Source organism: Dryobates pubescens, chromosome 36 (genome assembly GCF_014839835.1).
Source record: "Dryobates pubescens isolate bDryPub1 chromosome 36, bDryPub1.pri, whole genome shotgun sequence".
NCBI classification, from domain to species: domain Eukaryota; kingdom Metazoa; phylum Chordata; class Aves; order Piciformes; family Picidae; genus Dryobates; species Dryobates pubescens.
The window spans coordinates 556,150-574,458 of NC_071647.1; the positions used below are offsets into that span (position 1 = coordinate 556,150).

At 67.2% G+C, this 18,309-nt stretch overlaps 1 protein-coding gene across 1 annotated transcript; it reads left to right on the plus strand.

Annotated features, from left to right (window-relative positions):
* Nucleotides 1-174: 174 nt before the first annotated feature.
* DNAJC7 (DnaJ heat shock protein family (Hsp40) member C7) lies at nt 175-13,988 on the plus strand. Its single transcript, XM_054176745.1, has 14 exons — nt 175-299; nt 6,114-6,202; nt 6,620-6,744; nt 6,820-6,933; nt 7,771-7,845; nt 8,157-8,275; nt 8,498-8,651; nt 9,194-9,358; nt 10,260-10,351; nt 11,427-11,500; nt 12,058-12,204; nt 12,393-12,545; nt 13,101-13,163; nt 13,748-13,988. Exons 1-14 carry the CDS (start codon nt 223-225, stop codon nt 13,783-13,785), a joined length of 1,485 nt encoding a protein of 494 aa, XP_054032720.1. The 5' UTR covers nt 175-222; the 3' UTR covers nt 13,786-13,988.
* Nucleotides 13,989-18,309: the final 4,321 nt, after the last annotated feature.

An 18,309-nucleotide genomic window follows, 5' to 3' on the forward strand; every position in this document is an offset into this window, starting at 1 on the left:
GGCCGAGGCCTGCCGGCACCCCCGGCACGCAGTGACGGCAGCCGAGGGGCTCCGCCGCGCCGCTCCCCGGGGCCGCCCGGTGCCCGGCCCCGGCCGCGCCGCGCTGGGCGGTCCCCGCCGCGGCCCCGCCCCCCCGCGCCGCCGCCGTGGCCGGCGGAAGGCCCTCCCGTTCCGGCGCTGCGCCCGCCCCCGCCGCCAGCCCGCAGCGCGGCCGGCGGTAAGATGGCGGCGGCGGAGTGCGATGTGGTGATGGCGGCGCCCGGCGGCCCCGAGCCCGAGCCCGCGGAGGACACGCGCAGGTACGGCCCGGCCCCGCCCCGCCGCACCGGGCCGCTGCCGCCGGGGCCGCCCCCGGCGGGGCCGGGCCGGGCTCCCCCGGCCGGGGCCCGGCCGCCGGCTGAGGCTGGGGGCGCCGGGGGTGGTCCGGGGCGGCAGGTCCCGGGGCCTCGGCGCGGGGTCCTTGTCCGGTTCTGAGCGGGGCCGGCGCACAGGCAGGGCCCCTGCGGCCTCCTCCGGGGGTCCGGCGGCGGCTGTGCGGGGGCAGCGCCCGGGGCACCGGGCAGGGCAGGAGGCGCTCCCGGGGGGCTGCGGCCGGGGGCTGCCCGGAGCGGACCCTGGGGCAAGGGCTTGCGGCGGGGCCCAGCCGCGGCCCGCGGCGGCAGCTGCCGGGGCAGGGCCGGGCCCCGGGCCGGGCAGCGCTGCGGCAGAGGCTTCGCTGCGGGCTGCGGCCGGAGCCTGCCCCGGGCCGGGGCTCCCCGCGCCCCGCAGCGGGACACAGCCCCGGGGCGGCCGTCGGGCTGCGGCGGGCAGCTGGAGCCGGAGCGCCCCGGGAGCGCGGCTCGGCGCCTTGCCGCCCGCAGGCCGCTCGGGCTGCTGCCTGCAGGGAGCTTTCCCCGCTGCTGGGGATGAGGAGGGCAGCGCTCAGCTGCGCTGTGGAAGGCAGGCTCCCAACTCGTCCCTTGGAGCCTCGCTGCTCCTCCACCGCCCCCAGCCCCTCGTTCCTGCCCCGCTGGAGGCTGCACCGGGCAGGGTTTGCTCAGCCCTGCTGTGGCTAACGGGAAAGCAGCGGCCGGGCAGGGTCCTGCTCGGGAAGCGTCTGTGCTGAAGGGCTGCCGCAGGCTCCCGGAGCCGCCTTGCTGCCGAGGGGAGCTGGAGCGCCATGCCCGGGGGGGCAGGGAGCGTGGGCTGAGGCTGGGGGGTGGCAATCCCACCCTCCCCGGCACGTTTTGCTCTGCCGGCTGCCGGCAGCAGAGCGTCGCAGTGCCTGCAGGGAGCCGAGGAGCTCCAGTGTGTGGGAAACTCCTCTGGCGCTGCAGCATCCTGGGCAGATCTCCCGGGGAACCGGGGCGGGCAGAGCTATTCCTGGCCCAGGCCAGGTGACTGCTCCAGAAAATCGCTCGGGGGCTGGGATTCAGAGGAGGAAACGACACCGAAAGTGTTGAGTCCTGCTGCTGGCCTGAGGTGCTCTGCTGGCAGCAGCCGCAGGCTGCACAGGGCAGGAGCTGGCTGCCTGCTGATGTCACTGCAGGGAGCTCCATTAGCTGCTGCTGGGCTCCACTGGAGACCAATTGCAGGGCCCTGTGCTCTCCGTGGGCAACTCCTTCCTGCCCCTGGGCTACTGAAGCGTGCTGGCTGGGATCTTCAGAGCAGCCACGTGGGAGAGGCTGCTGCTGGTCACCTCCAGCCTCTCCCTTGGCAGGCTGCAGCAAAGCAGGCGGCAGGGCTGGTGCCAGGGCAGGAGTGGGCAGTGCTGGCAGGGGAGGCTGCAGCTCTGCAGCAGGGTTTGTGTTGGTGCCCTGGGGCCAGGGCTGTGCTCAGGGCTGTGGCCAGGCAGTGCCTTCGGCAGGAGCTGTCACAGTGCTCCCTTGGCTGTTGGGATCTCACTCTCTTGCCTTGCTCAGAGGGATGTGTGGGCAGGGAGTGCTTCCTCTGCTTCCAGTTACTCTTTCTGGCTGCTCAGAACGTTCAGGCCTGGCACCCTCCTCCTCCTCTCGTGCCAGCCAGGGCACCTGTCCTGGGGGTCCTGTGCCTGAGCCTCTGCTGTGGCCCTTCCTGGCTCCCACCAGGTACAGCTCAGTCTGCTGTAAGCAAGGGTGAGTGGCAGCCCTGTGGGGAGTGGGTGGAAGTTATTGGGTATCTGATGTTTGTAGACCACCCTGAGCCCTGTGCAGGCTCCCCAGGGGCACAGGCAGGTGCTGGGCTGGGGGAGCTCCTCTGGGGGGCCAGCAGCAGTGAGACCCTGCCCTGAATAGCTGCTGCAAGGCAGCACCGAGGGCTCTGGGGTCTGGGCTTGCTCAGGAGCTGCAGCACCTCGAGGTGCAGGTCCTGTGCTTGAAGGCTCAGCTCTGGGGGCCTGGATCTGTCCTGCAGGCTCTAGCAGGAAGTTTGCAGAAGTGCCATCTGTGCTCTGTGGTGGGAGCTGATGCCCTGGGCAGCTGCCAGCCTGCCCCTCAGGGGCTGTTTGAGGGGCAGGGGCAGGCTGTGGCCTCAGGGCCATCCTCTGCTGCTGCACAGCCTGGGGGGGTCCTTGGGGAAGGGGTTGGTGTTGATGCTGGCAGTGCCAGCTCCTCTGCTGGGCAGCAGCGGGGCTGCAGGGGCTGCTCTGCCCCAGGAGGTCTCCTTTTAGTTGTTGCAATCATTTGGAGAGGCTCCCAGCCCATGGGGACAGCTCTCTCCTGGGCCCAGCTGCTCTGCAAGCTTGGGCTCCCTGGAGGTTGGCCAGGGAGGATTCCCTGGCAGCTCCAGGCTCTGCTGTGTGCCTCAGGCTGGACCTTCCTCGTCCCCAGCTCTGGAGGATGTGGCAGCCCCTCCCAGGGAGCCCCCTGGGCTGCTCTGGAGATGTGCTGAGATGAGGCCCCAGGCTGTTGCTCTCTCTGTGCTTGTGCTGCAGCCTCAGGGGAGCTGGTGCAGGGCACCCCAGCTCTGGGTGGCCCTGCCAGGAGCAGTGGGGCTGGGGTTGAGCTGAGCCCTGTGGGTGAGGAGGTGCCCAAGGGCTTGGTTAAAGCTGGGGGCTCCCCTGGCTGCTCTCATGGCCAGAGCCTGGGGGCACTGCTTTGGTTTCTTGTGATGTGTTTTGGTTCTCCCATGCCTGAGGTTGTCCTCGGGTGCTGGGAAGGTGCTGGGGGCAAGGGTGGGGGTGTGGAGGGTGAGGTGGGGGCTTGGTGGGAGCCCTGGGGCAGAGCTTTGTTGCCATGCAGCTGGGGAGTCCTTGGGCTGCCCATGCAGAGGGTTGGTGTGGCCAGGCCGAAGCTTTCCCTGCCTGGGGGCACGCTGCAGGGGCTGCAGGGGGCATCCCTGCTCCTGTGGTGCCGCCGGCAGCAGAGCTCCTGGTGCTCAGTGGGGGGTGCTGATGTGCAGGGAGCCTGCCCTGCAGCCCTGCAGCCTCTGCTGCAGCAGGGCCAGCGCGGGGCTGCCTGCCTGCGGGGAGGTTGCTTCCTGCAGCGGAGGACAGGAGCGCTGCCGGGGGAGGTTGGCTTCCCCTCGCTGGCAGCCCTGGGGCAGGGTCTCCCCAGCAGGGAGCTGCAGCCCCTGGCCTGCTCCCCTGGGCGCTCGGGGGGGCAGGGCAGAGGCTCAGCTGCCCAGTGGCAGGCACAGGAGCTAATTTTAAGCTCAGACATCTGCCTGCTGTGGGCTGGTTTGAGATCACTCAACTTATTTTACCGGCAGCTGAGGAACATCTGACAGCTGAGAACGTGCCCCGGGTGCCAGCCCCCGGGAGCGCTGCCGGCAGGGGCAGAGCCTCTGCAGCCGGCCCTGGGCACCGGCAGCTGTGTGCCAGAGCCTCTCCGGAGGGCTGCTGGGGCCTGGGCAGCCTCCTGCGGAGTTTGTTGTGTAAGGGAGCAGGGGAGGGAGTGGGAGGCGAGGGTCAGCGAGCTGCGGGAGCGGAGCTGCCGAGGTGCCAGGGTGCCGGAGCTGGGTGCAGGGCGGCTGTGCGGCACAGCGCCCTGAGCCCCGGGGCACCCGCAGCGAGGTGTGCGGGGAGCTGCCAGGGCTGCCAGGGCCGAGGCGGTGCCAGGGGTGCCAGGGCCGCCTGTGGGAGCTGCCAGGAGGCGGCAGAGGCTGTGAGGCGAAGGTGGGACCGTGCCGCGGGGGCTGCTGCCGAGAGCTCGGTGCCGGAGGGGGCAGGGGCAGCCCTGGGAAGGTTCCTGCTGCCCCCCGGGCTGGGGCAGGGCCTGGGGCGCTCCGGGAGGCACCGCTCTGCGCCCTGCCCGGTGTGCGCCCCCCGGGCAGGGCGGCCCCGCGGCACGGCGGAGGGGCCCCGCGGGCGCTGCCTGCGCCCGGAGCGGAGCTCGGCGCCGGGGGTGGCCGCAGCCCGGCCGGGCGCCGCTGCAGCTCCCCAGGCAGCTCGGGGGGAGCGCAGCCTCCGCCGGTGCGGGCGCAGAATGAGCTCATTCAGGCTGCAGCATCTGCTGGGGTGGAACAATCGGCAGCGAGAGCAGCGAGCCGCATGCGGCTCTGCTTGTCACGGCCGGGCAGGAGGTAAACAAGGGCCGGGGCTGCTTTCTGTGTCAGTGGAGCACAGGGCAGCGCTGCCGCGGCTCCTGCCTGCCGGCCCGGCCCTGCCGCCCTGCCAGCCCGGCCCTGCCACCCTGCCAGCCCGGCCCTGCCACCCTGCCAGCCCTGCCCTGCCTCCCTGCCGCCCTGCAGCCCTGCCCCGGGCACTTGGCCTTTGCCAGGCTCTGCCCGTCCCAGAACCTGGCTCCTCACCTGGGTGCTCCCTGCCCTGCTGCTCTCTGCATCTTTGAGCTGTGATGTTCAAAGCCCTTCTGGGACACCTCTCCCACCCTGCAGGGTTTGAGGCCTGGTGCTGTGTTCCCATCCTGCGGGCACAGGATGGCTCTGCTGGCCCTCGGGGTGCAGCAGCAGGCAGGGAGCTGTGCCCTGGCTGCCACCTGGGGAGGCTGTGGTGGCAATTTCCCATCTCAGGCCAGCTCATGGCTCGCTGGAGCAGGGGCAGCAGGGCTGGACCAAGCCTGGGAGCCCTGACAAGCCCCTCCCAAGGCAGTGGGGTGCTGGCAGTGCCCACTTCTGTGCCACCTTTCACTCTGATTGCCAGGGAGCAGGGCTGGGCTGGGCGCTGCTGGGGCTGCTCCCAGGCTGGAGTGGGGCTGGCAGGAGATGCTCAAACCGAAAGTGAAGAGCACCCTTGAGCTGTGCCACCTCCTGTGTCCATTGTTCTGCCAGCTGGCACCACTGGGCTGCTGCAGTGAAAACAACTCTGCCTGAGGCAGCTGTGGGGGATGGCCAAGGGCAGCCCCCAGCGAGCTGCAAGAGATGGGAACTTGTCTGAGCACAATCCCCTTTGTTCTGGCCCTGCTGGGCTGCCTGCACATTGCCTCCTTCGCTGCTGGGCTCCCTCCCTGCTGCCTCTCAGAGTGCCCTGGGACAGCCTGGGGGGCTCAGGAGCCTCTGCACACCGTGGGGGCTAAAGCCTGGCTCTGGCTCAGGCCTGTGGCTGTCCTGGGGCAGGAATGAACTCCTCAGCCCCAGCAGCAGCTGGCTGGAGGGGTTTGAGGGAAGGGAGTCCTGAGACTCCTCACTCCCTGCCCTGTGCTCTCTGGCCTGGTTCCCTTCTGCTCCCTTGGCTGTCCCCCTGAGCAGCTTGCCTGCAGCAGTGCTGGAGCCCAGCCTGGGAGCGACCCTCCCGGTGCAGCTCTGCCCTGGCACACCGGAGGGCACCTGGCTGGTTGGACTCTCTTGGCTCTGCTCCAGCCAGGGTGATGTTCAGAGCCCTTGGTGGCCATCCAGGAGGACAGTGGTGACCTGCAGCCACCAGCTGCCCACTCCCTGCTGTGCCAGGGCCGGGTCCCAGGCAGCAGAGCCCTGCAGGACGCTGCTTGGTGGTGGGGCAGAGCGTGGCTGGGGCTGAGATGTGCTGCCCACATCCCTGGTGGGACATGGAGGGTGGAGGCTGAGCTGCTCTTTGTTCATTGGTAGAATTTGGTCTTTGTCTGGGGCCAGGCCTCTGGCTGTGTGCTGTGGACAAACAGTGGCTGCCTGTGGCTGCCCCGGAGGGTCCCAGGGGCTGGTGCAGGCCTTGGGCCGCTTGGCCAGGGTCAGAGTCCATTCTGGTGCTCAGTGCTCTTCAGCTGTGCTGTTGTGGTTCCTTCCAGAGAAGCAGAATCCTTCAAGGAGCAGGGCAATGCCTACTATGCCAAGAAGGACTACAACGAGGCCTACAACTACTACACGAAAGCCATAGGTGAGAGCAGCTCCAGAGGGCCTCCCCCAGCTCCTGCCTCCCCCTGGCTCCCTCCCAGCACAGGGGGGAAGCCTTCAGGGCCTGAAGCGTCCCCAGAGCGCTGCGGCAGGCCCAGGTTTGCCCTGCAGCCGCGGCGGCGTCCGCCCTGCGCCGCGGGGCCAGGCCCAGCCCCGCAGGCTGCGGTCCTGGCCGGGCTGGGGTCGGGAGGGCAGCTCCAGGGCTCGCCTGGGGTCAGCTCACAGAGCTGGGGGCAGCAGGAGGCTCTCGGGGCTGCCCAGCGGCTCTCGGGGCTGCCCAGCGGCTCTCGGGGCTGCCCAGCGGCTCTCGGGGCTGCCCAGCGGCTCTCGGGGCTGCCCAGCGGCTCTCGGGGCTGCCCAGCCGCTGGCACTGCCCTGAGCAGGGCTGCTGCTCCCGCAGACACCTGCCCTGGCAGTGCCAGCTACTACGGGAACAGAGCTGCCACGCTGATGATGCTCGGCCGCTTCCGCGAGGCGCTGGCGGACGCCCAGCAGTCGGTCAGGCTGGACGACAGCTTCCTGCGGGTAGGTGCCAGCTGCACACCTGCCAGCTGCTGCTGCCGCCCTGCCGCTGCAGCTCCCTCCTGCCTGTCCCCCCAGGGCCACCTCCGGGAAGGGAAGTGCCACCTGTCCCTGGGCAACGCCATGGCTGCCAGCCGCTGCTTCCAGCGCGTCCTGGAGCTGGACCACAAGAACGGCCAGGCGCAGCTGGAGGTAGGAGCTGCCGGCGGGGCACTGCCCGGCGCCCGGGGCTGCCGGCAGGGCACTGCGCCGGGGGCTGCCCACAGGGCACTGCGCCGGGGGCTGCCGGCAGGGCACTGCGCCGGGGGCTGCCGGCAGGGCACTGCGCCGGGGGCTGCCGGCAGGGCACTGTGCCGGGGGCTGCCGGCAGGGCACTGTGCCGGGGGCTGCCGGCAGGGCACTGTGCCGGGGGCTGCCGGCAGGGCACTGTGCCGGGGGCTGCCCACAGGGCACTGCGCCTGGCGCCAGGGGCTGCCGGCGGGGCACTGCCCGGCGCCCGGGGCTGCCCACAGGGCACTGCGCCGGGGGCTGCCCGTGGGGCACTGTGCCGGGGGCTGGCGGCAGGGCACTGCGCCTGGCGCCGGGGGCTGCCAGAGGCAATGGTAAAGCCTGTCGTTTCAGACCTGCAGGGTGGGACCCCCGTGGTGGTGGGCAGGGGCTGTGTGCTGGGATGGGATGGGCAGGGGGCTGCTGCCTGAGCCTCTGGGCCTGGCTCTCGGCAGGGTTTTGGCACGTGGGTGTGTGGCAGTCCCTGCCTGGCGGAGGAGTTGGGCTGGGCCTTCTCCCAGCGCTGCAGAGGAGGAGTGGGGGCTGGTGCCAGGGAGCTCAGGGGTGGGTGATGCAGCCACCTCCGGCACCTGTCTGCCAGGGTCTCCCTGGGCTGCCAGCTGGGGTTCAAAGCAGTTGTCAGGATGGCAGAAGTGCTGCTGTGCTCCCTGCCCTGTGCCCTGCAAGGGGTCTGAAATGCTGCTGGAAGGTGCCTGAGGGCAGTGCCAGCCCTGTGCCCAGTGCTGTGCTCTCCTCCTGCAGCTGAAGAACGCCAGCACCGTGCTGGAGTATGAGAAGATCGCTGAGGTGGACTTTGAGAAGAGAGACTTCAGGAAGGTGAGGCTCAGCTGCCTGCCTCCTGCTGCCCTGGGGGCTGGCAGCTTGTGCCTGCCCGCTTCAGCCTCCTGCCTCCTGCCCTGCCTGGCACCAGCCAGCTGGCACAGCTTCTGCCAGCGGAGCAGGGCTGGCTTCCGAGCGGTGAACGTGGCAGAGTTCGCCCCGAGGAGGAGGGGGCCGGGCTGCAGCCCTTGGGGAGGGAGGGCAGAACACTGCCCGTGGAGAGACCCCTCGGGAAGGAGGCCTGCAGCAGCAGGGGTGCCCAGGGGAGCGAGGCCTGTGGGCAGCAGCTGGCAGCTGTGCCCCTGCAGGTTGTGTTCTGCATGGATCGAGCCCTGGAGTTCGCCCCTGCCTGCCACCGCTTCAAGATCCTCAAGGCCGAGTGCCTGGCGCTGCTGGGACGCTACCCTGAGGCCCAGTCCGTGGCCAGGTGAGCGCCCCCCGGCGGCTGGGTTGGTGCTGGGGGCACTGGGGGGGTGCTGTTCTGGTGCCGGGGGTGCCGTGGTGCCGCGGTGCTGGGGGGGTGCTGTGCCGGTGCCGCGGTGCCAGGGGGTGCCATGCCGGTGCCGGGGGGGTGCCGTGCCGGTGCCGCGGTGCCAGGGGGTGCCATGCCGGTGCCGGTGCCGCGGTGCCGACGCCCCGTGCCCGGCAGCGACATCCTGCGGCTGGACGCCACCAACGCGGACGCGCTGTACGTGCGAGGGCTGTGCCTGTACTACGAGGACTGCATCGAGAAGGCTGTGCAGTTCTTCGTGCAGGCCCTGCGCATGGCTCCGGACCACGAGAAGGCCTGCCTGGCCTGCAGGGTGAGTGCGGGCCCTGGGGCGGGGCCCTGGGGCGGGGCCCTGGGGCGGGGGCCTGGGGCTGCCTCCCCTGCATCCGGCCCTGCCTGCGGCGCTTGCAGGGCTGCCTGCCCCTGGCTCCCTGCTCAGCTGCAGGCTGTGTCGGCTCTGGTGCCAGGAGGTTGCCTGCGTCCCAGACTCCTTTCGTGCAGCTCCCTCCCTCGCTGCTGCCCTCTGAGGGGCTGCTTGCATTCGCTGCTTCAGCACTGGGGGTTCCTGCCCCTCGAGATCCCATTCCTGGGGCTTGGAATCTGCAGACTGCTTCCCTGCCCTGTTCTGAGCTCAGGCTGCGTGCCGCCGGCAGCGCCTGCAGCTGGCACTGTCTGTCCTGCGCCGCTGCTGCGGAGTGCAGGCTGCTGCCAGCGCAGCTCAGCTGCTGCAGCAGGGCTGGGACTTCGGTGTCCTGCGGCGGGGTCTGCAGCCTGCCTCTCGCCCAGCCAAGGAAGGTGCTGTGTGCCCCTGGACCGCTGCCCTCGGGGCCTCAGCCAGGGTTCCTCTGCCTCCAGAATGCCAAAGCGCTCAAAGCAAAGAAGGAAGATGGAAACAAAGCCTTCAAGGAGGGCAACTACAAACTAGCTCATGAGCTGTACACAGAGGCCCTGGGCATCGACCCCAACAACATCAAAACCAACGCCAAGCTCTACTGCAACCGAGGGACAGTGAACTCCAAGGTAAGGAGCCCTGAGCCTCCGGCACCTTGCTCCCACTGCAGAGTGCTTCCCCTGGGGCTGCTGCAGCAGCTGCTCTGCCGGGGCTGGGGGCAGCCTGCTCAGGGCTTTGTGCTTGCACAATGCTTGGATCCTCTCCAGCCGGCGAAGCTGACTCCCGAAGACACCGAGCTCGAAGGCTTGGGCTGCACAGAGTGGGAGGGAGAGAGGAGTGGAGCTCAGGCTTCTCATGAGCAGCCTTCTTTGTCTGCTCCCCAGTGATGAGGAGGTAGCTTAGCTGTGCTGTGCTTGGCAGCTCTCAGTCCTGCCACTCCTCTGCCTGGCTCTGGGTTTGGGCTATAAAAAGCTGACCCAGTTCCAAACCCTGGGTGCCTTCCCCAGCTCTGCTCTTGCATTTCAGTCACAGATGCAGAGGAGCAGGCACTGCTGTGGCACTGCTCCCAGCTCCCACCCTGCACCTCCTCTAGGCACATTTCCTCCTCCTCGGGGTTCTCCAGGCCCTGGTCAGGAGGCAGAGGCTGTGCTGCAGCCCTGGGCCCTGGGGTGAGCTGCAGGCAGCGGCAGGGAATGTTTTGTGTGGCTCTCTGTGCCTGAAAACCACAAAACCTCCTCTCAGTGTCTTTATTTTCCTGTCAGGAGCTTAGTTTGGACTCTGGGAGGTGGTTTTCAGGTTGCTCTCTGGAAGATCCTTGTTCCCAAGTGCACTTCCTGAGGAGCTGCCCCTGGGCAGGCTTCTTGGTGTTCCCTGGGAACCAGAGGCTGTGCTCTGGGGGAAGGAAAAATTCCTAGGCAGCCAGCCAAGCAAGTGAGAATTGAGAGGGTGTCTGCAGCTTCCCTGTGCCCAGAGGCACAGCACAGCTCAGCAGGGGCTGCCCCTGGGGCTGCCTTCTCTCTGCTGTTGCAGCTGAGGAAGCTGGAGGAGGCCATCGACGACTGCACGAACGCGGTGAAGCTGGACGACACCTACATCAAAGCCTACCTGAGGAGAGCACAGTGGTGAGCAGAGCCTGCCCCCTGCACACCAGGGCACGGGGGGGACACGTCTGAGCCCCCCCTGAGCAGAGGTTGCTGTCCTGAGGGGCCCTGAACTGATTCCTCCTGCTGGCGAGGGGCGCCGGGGAGCAGCGCGGCTCCGGGCTGCCTGTGGCTGCTGTGCTGGGGCAGGGCTGGCTCCCTGCTGGGCTCCTGGGGCTGCTGGGAGACCTCCTGAGCCACAGAGCCCTCTCCAGCTCTTGCAGAAGGCCTGCAGTGGGTAGAAGAGAGCTGGCAGAGCTGAGAGCCTGTCCTGCTGCCCATGCAGAAGGCAGCTGAGGCTCCATCCTCAGCCCTGGGCAGTGCCCCAGGGTGGTGCAGAGAGGTTGGGCAGGTGGTGAGAGGAGCTCTGGGGCTCTGTGTCCTTCGGAGTGGCCAGGGCAGGACTCCAGGCCTGTGGATTTCTTGGCTGCTCTCCTCAGGGTTGGGGCAAAGGTGCCTGGCTTGCAGGTGAACCAAACCCCTCCTTGCAGCCTCCAGCGTCCTTCTGCATCTCAGCTGAGTTACAGTGGGTGGCTGTGGTGCCAGCAGATGGGCACAGGTCCCTCTGGGGTGCCAGGACTGTCACTTCCCAGCAGCCTCACTGCTCTCCACATCTGCCCCAGCCCCAGTGGGGCCCTGCTGGCTGGGAGGGGCTCCTGAGCCTGCACAAAGCCTGGCAGCAGCCAGGTCCTTCGAGCAGACCCTGAGCTGCTAAGTGAGGCTGCAGCCTCCGCTGGGAGCCCCAAGTGCAGGTCCCAGTGCCAGGAGTCCCCACAGGCAGCAGGTGCTGGGCTGCCCCTGGCCAGCAGTGCCCCTGGGTGGGCTCCTGGGCTGCCCCTGGCCAGCAGTGCCCCTGGGTGGGCTCCTGGGCTGCCCCTGGCCAGCAGTGCCCCTGGGTGGGCTCCTGGGCTGCCCCTGGCCAGCAGTGCCCCTGGGTGGGCTCCTGGGCTGCCCCTGGCCAGCAGTGCCCCTGGGTGGGCTCCTGGGCTGCCCCTGGCCAGCAGTGCCCCTGGGTGGGCTCCTGGGCTGCCCCTGGCCAGCAGCTGCCTCCCCACAGCTACATGGACACAGAGCAGTACGAGGATGCTGTCCGCGACTACGAGAAGGTTTACCAGACGGAGAAGACGAAAGGTGAGGCCCTGCCCCCCCTGCCCCCTGCCCTGCCCCTGGCTGCCTCCCCTGCCCCTCAGCTGCTATTTCAATCTGGTTGCTCCCCCCCCCCCCCCATCAAGCACTGCTTTGCCCCCTGTTGCCCCTGCAGGACCCAGCTGGGTGTCCTGGCTTGGGCTGGGACAGGCCCAGTCCAGCCCTGGCAGCTGTGGCTGTCCTCAGGAGCACCCTGAGTGCCTCTCAGCAGCTGCTCTCTCTCTGCCATTGAGTGCTGGGAAGGTTGCCCAGCCCCTGGCTGCAGCACTGCTCTGCTTCTGCTGCTCCTTAGCTTCTCCCTTGCTTCCTTGGCTGGAGTGCAGCAGAGGGACCTTGGTCCCTGTGGTTCAGTGCATTTCCCTGTGCTGGGAGCCAGCCTGGGCTGGGCACTGAGGCTGCAGTTAGCTGCCTGGCTGTGGTCCAGCTGTGTTGCTTACCTGTGGCACTGCAGTCCTGCATGCCAGCTCCACTCAAGGCCTAGGCCTTTGCAAGAGGCCATGCCCAGTGCTGATGCCACTCTCCCTTGGCACTGCCTCTTGCAGAGCACAAACAGCTGCTCAAGAATGCCCAGGTGGAGCTGAAGAAGAGCAAGAGGAAAGACTACTACAAAATCCTGGGGGTGGACAAGAATGCCTCAGAGGATGAGATCAAGAAGGCCTACAGGAAAAGGGCACTGATGCACCACCCAGGTACCCCCTGCCAGCCTGGCAGCAGGGTGGGCACTGTGACCTCGCTCTGGGCAGCACCCAGGGGCAGGGAGGGGAGGGGACCCCTGGAGCAGCTCTGAGCCCTCAGGCCTGACACAGCCTGGGGCTGGGGCATGGCTCCACCTCCCCTGGGCACTGAAGGCTTTGTTGCTGCCTGGTTGTGTCCCCAGACAGACACAGTGGGGCCAGTGCAGAGGTGCAGAAGGAGGAGGAGAAGAAGTTCAAGGAGGTGGGGGAGGCCTTCACCATCCTCTCAGACCCCAAGAAGAAGGCTCGCTACGACAGCGGCCAGGACCTGGAGGAGGATGGCCTCAACATGAGAGGTCAGTGTCCCCCTGGGCCCTGCCCCAGCAGCTCTGAAAGGCCACAGAATGCTTTCAGCTGGGAGAGAGCTGCCAGGTGATGGAGCCCAAGCTTGGCTGGTGGCTCCTGAGGCCTTTTGGAGCCTGCTCCCCCTACAGCAAACCTCCCCTGTAGTAATGCCCTGAGCTGCCTTGGGCTGGGCTCTGGGGGTGGCCTCTGGTTGAGGCTGTGGAGCTCTGGGGGGTGTGGTGGATGCTGCCCCTGCCTGAGCCTGCAGGGCCTCACTGCTGAGGGGCAGGAACCCTCCACAGGCAGCAGAGCAGCACCTCACAGGCTGTGGGCCCCAAGTGCTGCCCCTCCACAGTGCTCAGCTTGCCCTGGGCCTGAAGCTGTCTCAGGCTGCTGCTCTCTTGCTGCTGCTCGCTGGCCCTGGCCTCTGCCCTGCAGTGCCCAGGGCAGGCTGCTGCTTGCTGGCTTTCTGTGCCCTTGCAGGGAGCTGGCTGGGCCCCAGCTCAGTGCCAGTTTCTGTGCTGAGAGTTTCACTCCAGCTCACAGCTTCCTTTTCCTCCCTCTAGACGTTGATGCAAACAACATCTTCAAGGCCTTCTTTGGTGGGCCAAGTGGCTTCAGTTTTGAAGGTAGGTGGAGGGCACAGATCCCTGGGTGGGACCCCCTGAGCCCCCCAGGGTGGATGTGCTCCTCCAGGAGAGAGTTTGGCTTTGCCACTCCAGTGTCTGAGAGCTTTGGGGCAGTGCCCTCTGCACAGCATCCCAGCTGGTGGCAAGAGTGCCAGGGGACCCTTCCCTGGCAGGGTCTGTGGGCTCTGCCAGTCCCCTGGGGCTGGGGGCAGCTGCTGGCACGGCAAGAGGCAGCTCTTGGCCAGAGGCTGTGGCCATGCAGCACAGCTCTGCTGAGCCCTCCTGGGGCCTCTGCTTGCAGACCCCTTGGGGTGGCTGCTCAGGGTGCCCCCAGCCCCTGCAGCAGAGCCCCTGGGGAGCTGTGTCCTTGGAGGCCTTTAGCTGAGGGAACTGCAGCAGCCTGGCAGGTTCCCTGTGCCCCCCTCCCCCCACTGCCAGCTCTCCACTCCTGGCCCTGGGGGAGGTCAGCTGCCAGCGGTGCCCAGCAGAGGCCTCCCCTCTGCGCCCGCCCAGCGCTGGGAGCGGAGCAGGGCCTCGGGCTGGGCTCTGCAGCTGCTAACCTCTCTCATTTTTGCCTCTTTCAGCTTCTGGGCCTGGAAGTTTCTTTTTCCAGTTCGGTTAGGAGAGCCCCAGGGCAGCCCCAGCTGACCTCCTCTCGACCTCCGCCAGGCCGTACGTAGCCCCTGCCCCCACCGCCTCTGTCGTCCGTAGAGCAGTCCCACCCCTGGCTGGAGGCCTCTGTCGTGTGCTGTGTGTGAGGAGGAAGCCAGCTGGGGGGGGAAGGCTTTGGTGAAGTCTGTTCTACTGTTAACTTTGTTAAAAAAAGAGGAAAACCAAGCCCAAACCAGCCCCAGCCAAACCCAACCAGCCCCAGCCAAACCCAACCAGCCCCAGCCAAGCCCCAACCAAGCCCCAACCAGCCCCAGCCAAGCCCCAGCCAAGCCCCAACCAGCCCCAGCCAAACCCAACCAGCCCCAGCCAAGCCCCAACCAAACCCAATCAGCCCCAGCCAAGCCCCAGCCAAGCCCCAACCAAACCCAACCAGCCCCAACCAAGCCCCAACCAAATCCCAACCAGCCCCAACCAAATCCCAACCAGCCCCAACCAAGCCCACCAAGCCCAACCAACCAAATCCACCAAACCACCAGCCCCAACCAAGCCCAACCAATCCCAACCAGCCCCAACCAAACCACCCAGCCAAGCCAGCCCACCAACCCAACAATCCCACCAACCACAAGCCCCAACCAAACCCAACCAAGCAACCAAATGCAACCAACCCCCAGGGTGAACAAAGCAAAGCTTCGACTCCTCTGCTCCCCCCACGCCGCCCTGCAGCCTGCCCCTGCTGCCCAGAGGACTTCCCTGAGCTCCTGCTGCTGGGGGCAGGGCACCCCCTGGCTTGGCAGCGTGGCAGGGCCTGCACTGGCTGCCGAGTGACCCCAAGGCTCTGGCGGCGGTGCCAGGACGGAGCCAGCTCCACGCAGCCCCCTCGGGGTCCTGCCCCCCGGGCTCTGGCTGCAGAGTGTGAGGGGAGCAGCAGTGCAGGTGTGAGGGGAGCAGCCCTGGGTCAGCAATGCTGCTGTGGCTCTCCAGGAGCACTGCCTGAGGGGCAGCTGGGACCGAAGGGCTGTGTGTGGCCACCTCCAGGACTGTGCTGCTGCCGGCGGTGTGGGACTGGGGCTGGACCTCTGCGCCGGACTGGATCTCCTTGGGAGCTGATCTGATCCACTTGGACCTGGAATCTCTGTGCTGAAACTTGAGTTTTGTTCTGGTTTTTGTTTTCTTCTGTTGAGCTTGATGTTTGCTTTGGTGTCCCTGGTCCATGACGTGGAGGAGCCCTGCCTGGCTCTGAAGAGATGCAAAGTAAAGTTGAGGTTCCTGGGTGCAGCCTGGCTGTGTGTGTGCGGCGCAGGAGCTGGACAGAGGTGAGCAGCTTGCAGCCAGCAGGGATTTACTCTCCAAAGAAGCAAGAACATGCAAAGCCAAGCTCTGGACTGACAGCCTGGCCCTGGCTCCCCCTGCACCCCGGCAGGATGAGTGCTGGAGGGAGCTGCCTGCAGCTGCTCTGGAGCCGAGAAGGGCTTTGGCCGGCAGGGTGCTGCCAGCTCCTGTGAACGCTGAGCTGTTGGCACCAGAGCTGTGGTGGCACAGCCAGGGCTCTGCTGGGAGGGGACTCTGGGGGCAGAGCTCTTCCCTTCTGGCTGGAGAGCAAAGAGCCTTTGTGCCAGGTGCTCTGTGCAGCCTCTGGAGCGGTCCTGGAGCCTGCTGTGGGTGAGGGCTGGCAGAGCTCTGGGCTTGCTCAGAGGGTGAGGGGAGCTGTGCTGGCTCTGGGCAGTGCCAGCAGGGCAGGGGCTGGGCAGTGCTGCTGGGGGCTGCTCTGGTGGTGACCTTTGGAGGCTGGCAGCAGCTGCTGGTGCAGGCAGGAGTGCCCCAGGCAGACCTGGCACCGACTTTTGCCTACCTTCTGCCAGCTGCTCCCTGCAGGGGCAGGCTGCAGGGAGGGACTGCTGAGTGCTGCCATCTTTGTCTTCCTTCCTCTGAGGGCTGTGCTTGGCCTGGCTGCAGTTGCCCTGAGCCTCAGCAGCTGCAGTCATGCATGCTGCTGCCAGCACTGCAGCCCCTGGCTGTGCCCTGCCTGCATTCCTGCCGAGCTGCTTTCCCAGGGAAGGTTTAAGGGCTTCAGTTCTGCTGCTGCAGGACAAGGACAATACTTTGTGATCCACCTGAAGGCAGCTTGCAGAGCAGGCAGTGCTGGGGGCCCCAGGCCCAGCCTCCCCTCTGCTCATTCTTCCTTCTTCCCAGGGCTGGCCTGACCCAGGCTGCACTGGGAGCAAAGCGAGGTCCTGGCACTGCCCAGGCCCTGCCCTGGGGAGCTGCTGCCCTGCTCTATGCACATTGATCCTCCCCAGCTCTCCTGGCTCCCAGTTCACAAGAGCTGAATGTGGCACTCTGGCCCCTGGGCCCCTGTGCTGTGTCTGCTGGTGGTGTCCAGCTTGGACTTCCCTCAGTGTTTTCCTCATGGAGCAGAGCTGCCCTGCAGAGGTGCCCTGCAGAGGTGCCCTGCAGAGGTGCCCTGCAGAGGTGCCCTGCAGAGGTGCCCTGCAGAGCTGCCCTGCAGAGCTGCCCTGCAGAGGTGCCCTGCAGAGGTGCCCTGCAGAGCTGCCCTGCAGAGCTGCCCTGCAGAGGTGCCCTGCAGAGGTGCCCTGCAGAGCTGCCCTGCAGAGCTGCCCTGCAGAGCTGCCCTGCAGAGCTGCCCTGCAGAGCTGCCCTGCAGCTGTCCCTGGGGTCTGTTGCTGTCCCCCCATCTCCCCAGCTGAGGACAGGAGGCTCCTGCTCCCCAGGCCCTGGCAGAGCCCTTCCCTGGAGGCCAGTGGGGTGGTTCTGAGAGGAGCTGCCCAGCAGACCTTTCCCCCTCGAGTGCATGATTTCTGTGTCAGTGTTAACCTGGGCAGTGCCAAGACCTGAGGGCTGCTGTGGTGTGCCCCGAGGTGGAGGTGGGCACAGGACCTCTGTGTGTGCCCCTCAGCCCCCAGCTCCTGCCCAGTGCCTGCTGAGGGAGGGTGAGAGCTGCTGCCAGGGGCAGTGCCCAGAGAGAGCCAAGAGCCAGGCCAGGCTGGGGTGCCAGGAGGGAGCTGGGGGCAGTTTCTGTGACACAGCTCCGTGGCTGGCACAGGAGCTGGCAGCTCCTGACAGCTGCAGGGCAAATGGGGCCTGGGGGTCCTGGGCAGCCCCCAGCCTGTGAGGGGAGGGAGGCTGCCCCCTGCCTCAGGAGCTTTGCAGGGAGGTCAGGAAGTGCTGAGCTGCCTTCAGACTCCTCCTTGCCTGCCCAGGGGTTGCCCAGCAGTGGGGGGCAGCTGCATGAAGCTGGGAGCAGGCAGCAGGGCTGTGGGCAGCAGCAGGTAGGGTTGGCAGCACCGTGGGCTGGGCTGCAGGGCACAGCCTGGTCCCTGGGTGGATTCACAAAGGGAGGCTGCAGCAGCTCCACCTCCTGCAGGGGAGTGTGGAGAGCCCTCAGCTGCCCCTGGGTGCCCACCCTGGCAGCTCCTGGTCACCTGGGCTGCAGGGCTTGGTGTGTGAGGGCTGCTCTGTGGGTACCTGGCCGTGAGTCGGAGGGAGGGAGGCAGGAGAGGCTCAGGGCACAGAGTGAGGCTGCAGCTCCCTCAGTGTCTGAGGGGACAGAGTCAGAGCTGCTCTGCTGCTGCTCCCTGCCCTTGGCCACCTCACTCCTCAGCCAGGGCAGGGCCACAGTGCTGAGCCCAGGCTGTGCTTTGCACTTCCAAGGTGGTTTCTGCCCCCTCAGCACTGACTACAGAGAGTCTCTTCCCTTCACCTGGATGGTTTCATCCTGTTCAACTTGTGCCTTGTACCCTCCCCTAGGGAGAAGGTTGGCTCCTCCAGGCAGTGCCAGCTCCATCTGCTGCCACCCAGACTGGCAGGCAGCAGCTGGGACCCTGGCAGCTTGGTGACTGCTCTGTGCCCTCTGTGGCAGCCCTGTGCTTGGCCCTGGCCCTGCTTCCCAGGGCTTGGCTGTGGAGGGCAGAGGCAGCGCTGTGGCCTTGCCCAGGACTGTCCCTGGAGCACAGCTGCTGCAGGGCAGCTCTGGGCTGAGGGGTGGGGAGCTGGGGGGGCCTGGGGCAGCAGCTGGGTGCAGCTGGCAGCCCTGCCCACAGCTCACCTCCCCCCCACCCCCCTGCTTTCCCTGCTCCAGAGGGGAGGGTGTGGGGGGATGCTGGGGAGGTGAGTGGGAAGGAGCAAACTGAGCCCCCCCAGGGGAGGGGTGAGGCCAGAGGGGCACCGGTGTGAAGCCACCTTGGAGAGGAGCCTGAGGCTGTGCTGAGCTGAGCCCTTCCCTGGGGGCAGGGCAGCAGTGCCGGCAGCAGGCCCTGGCCCCAGGGCCACCTCTGAGCCAGGCTCCACCTCGGGGCAGAGCCCTGCAGGGCCCTTGGACCTCCCAGGCTGTGGGTGGCAGAAATGTGAATCTGTTGTTTACTTCATTAGGCAGTGGTGGTGGTGATGATGATGATGATGTGTTTGTATGAAGAGTCTGAGAGCCTGAGGCAAGGCAGATGCCATTGGTTTACTTTATTATAAAGTGTATATGATGTACAAATAAAATCTGAACCCAGCAGGCTGCTGCTGTGCTGCT

Excerpts from the sequence above, each read along its gene's own strand:
- DNAJC7 (XM_054176745.1), top strand. The coding sequence starts at position 223 with ATGGCGGCGGCGGAGTGCGATGTGGTGATGGCGGCGCCCGGCGGCCCC. Across the intron at positions 8,276-8,497 it reads GAGGCCCAGTCCGTGGCCAG|CGACATCCTGCGGCTGGACG; the intron begins GTGAGCGCCCCC and ends CGTGCCCGGCAG. Across the intron at positions 10,352-11,426 it reads TACCTGAGGAGAGCACAGTG|CTACATGGACACAGAGCAGT; the intron begins GTGAGCAGAGCC and ends GCCTCCCCACAG.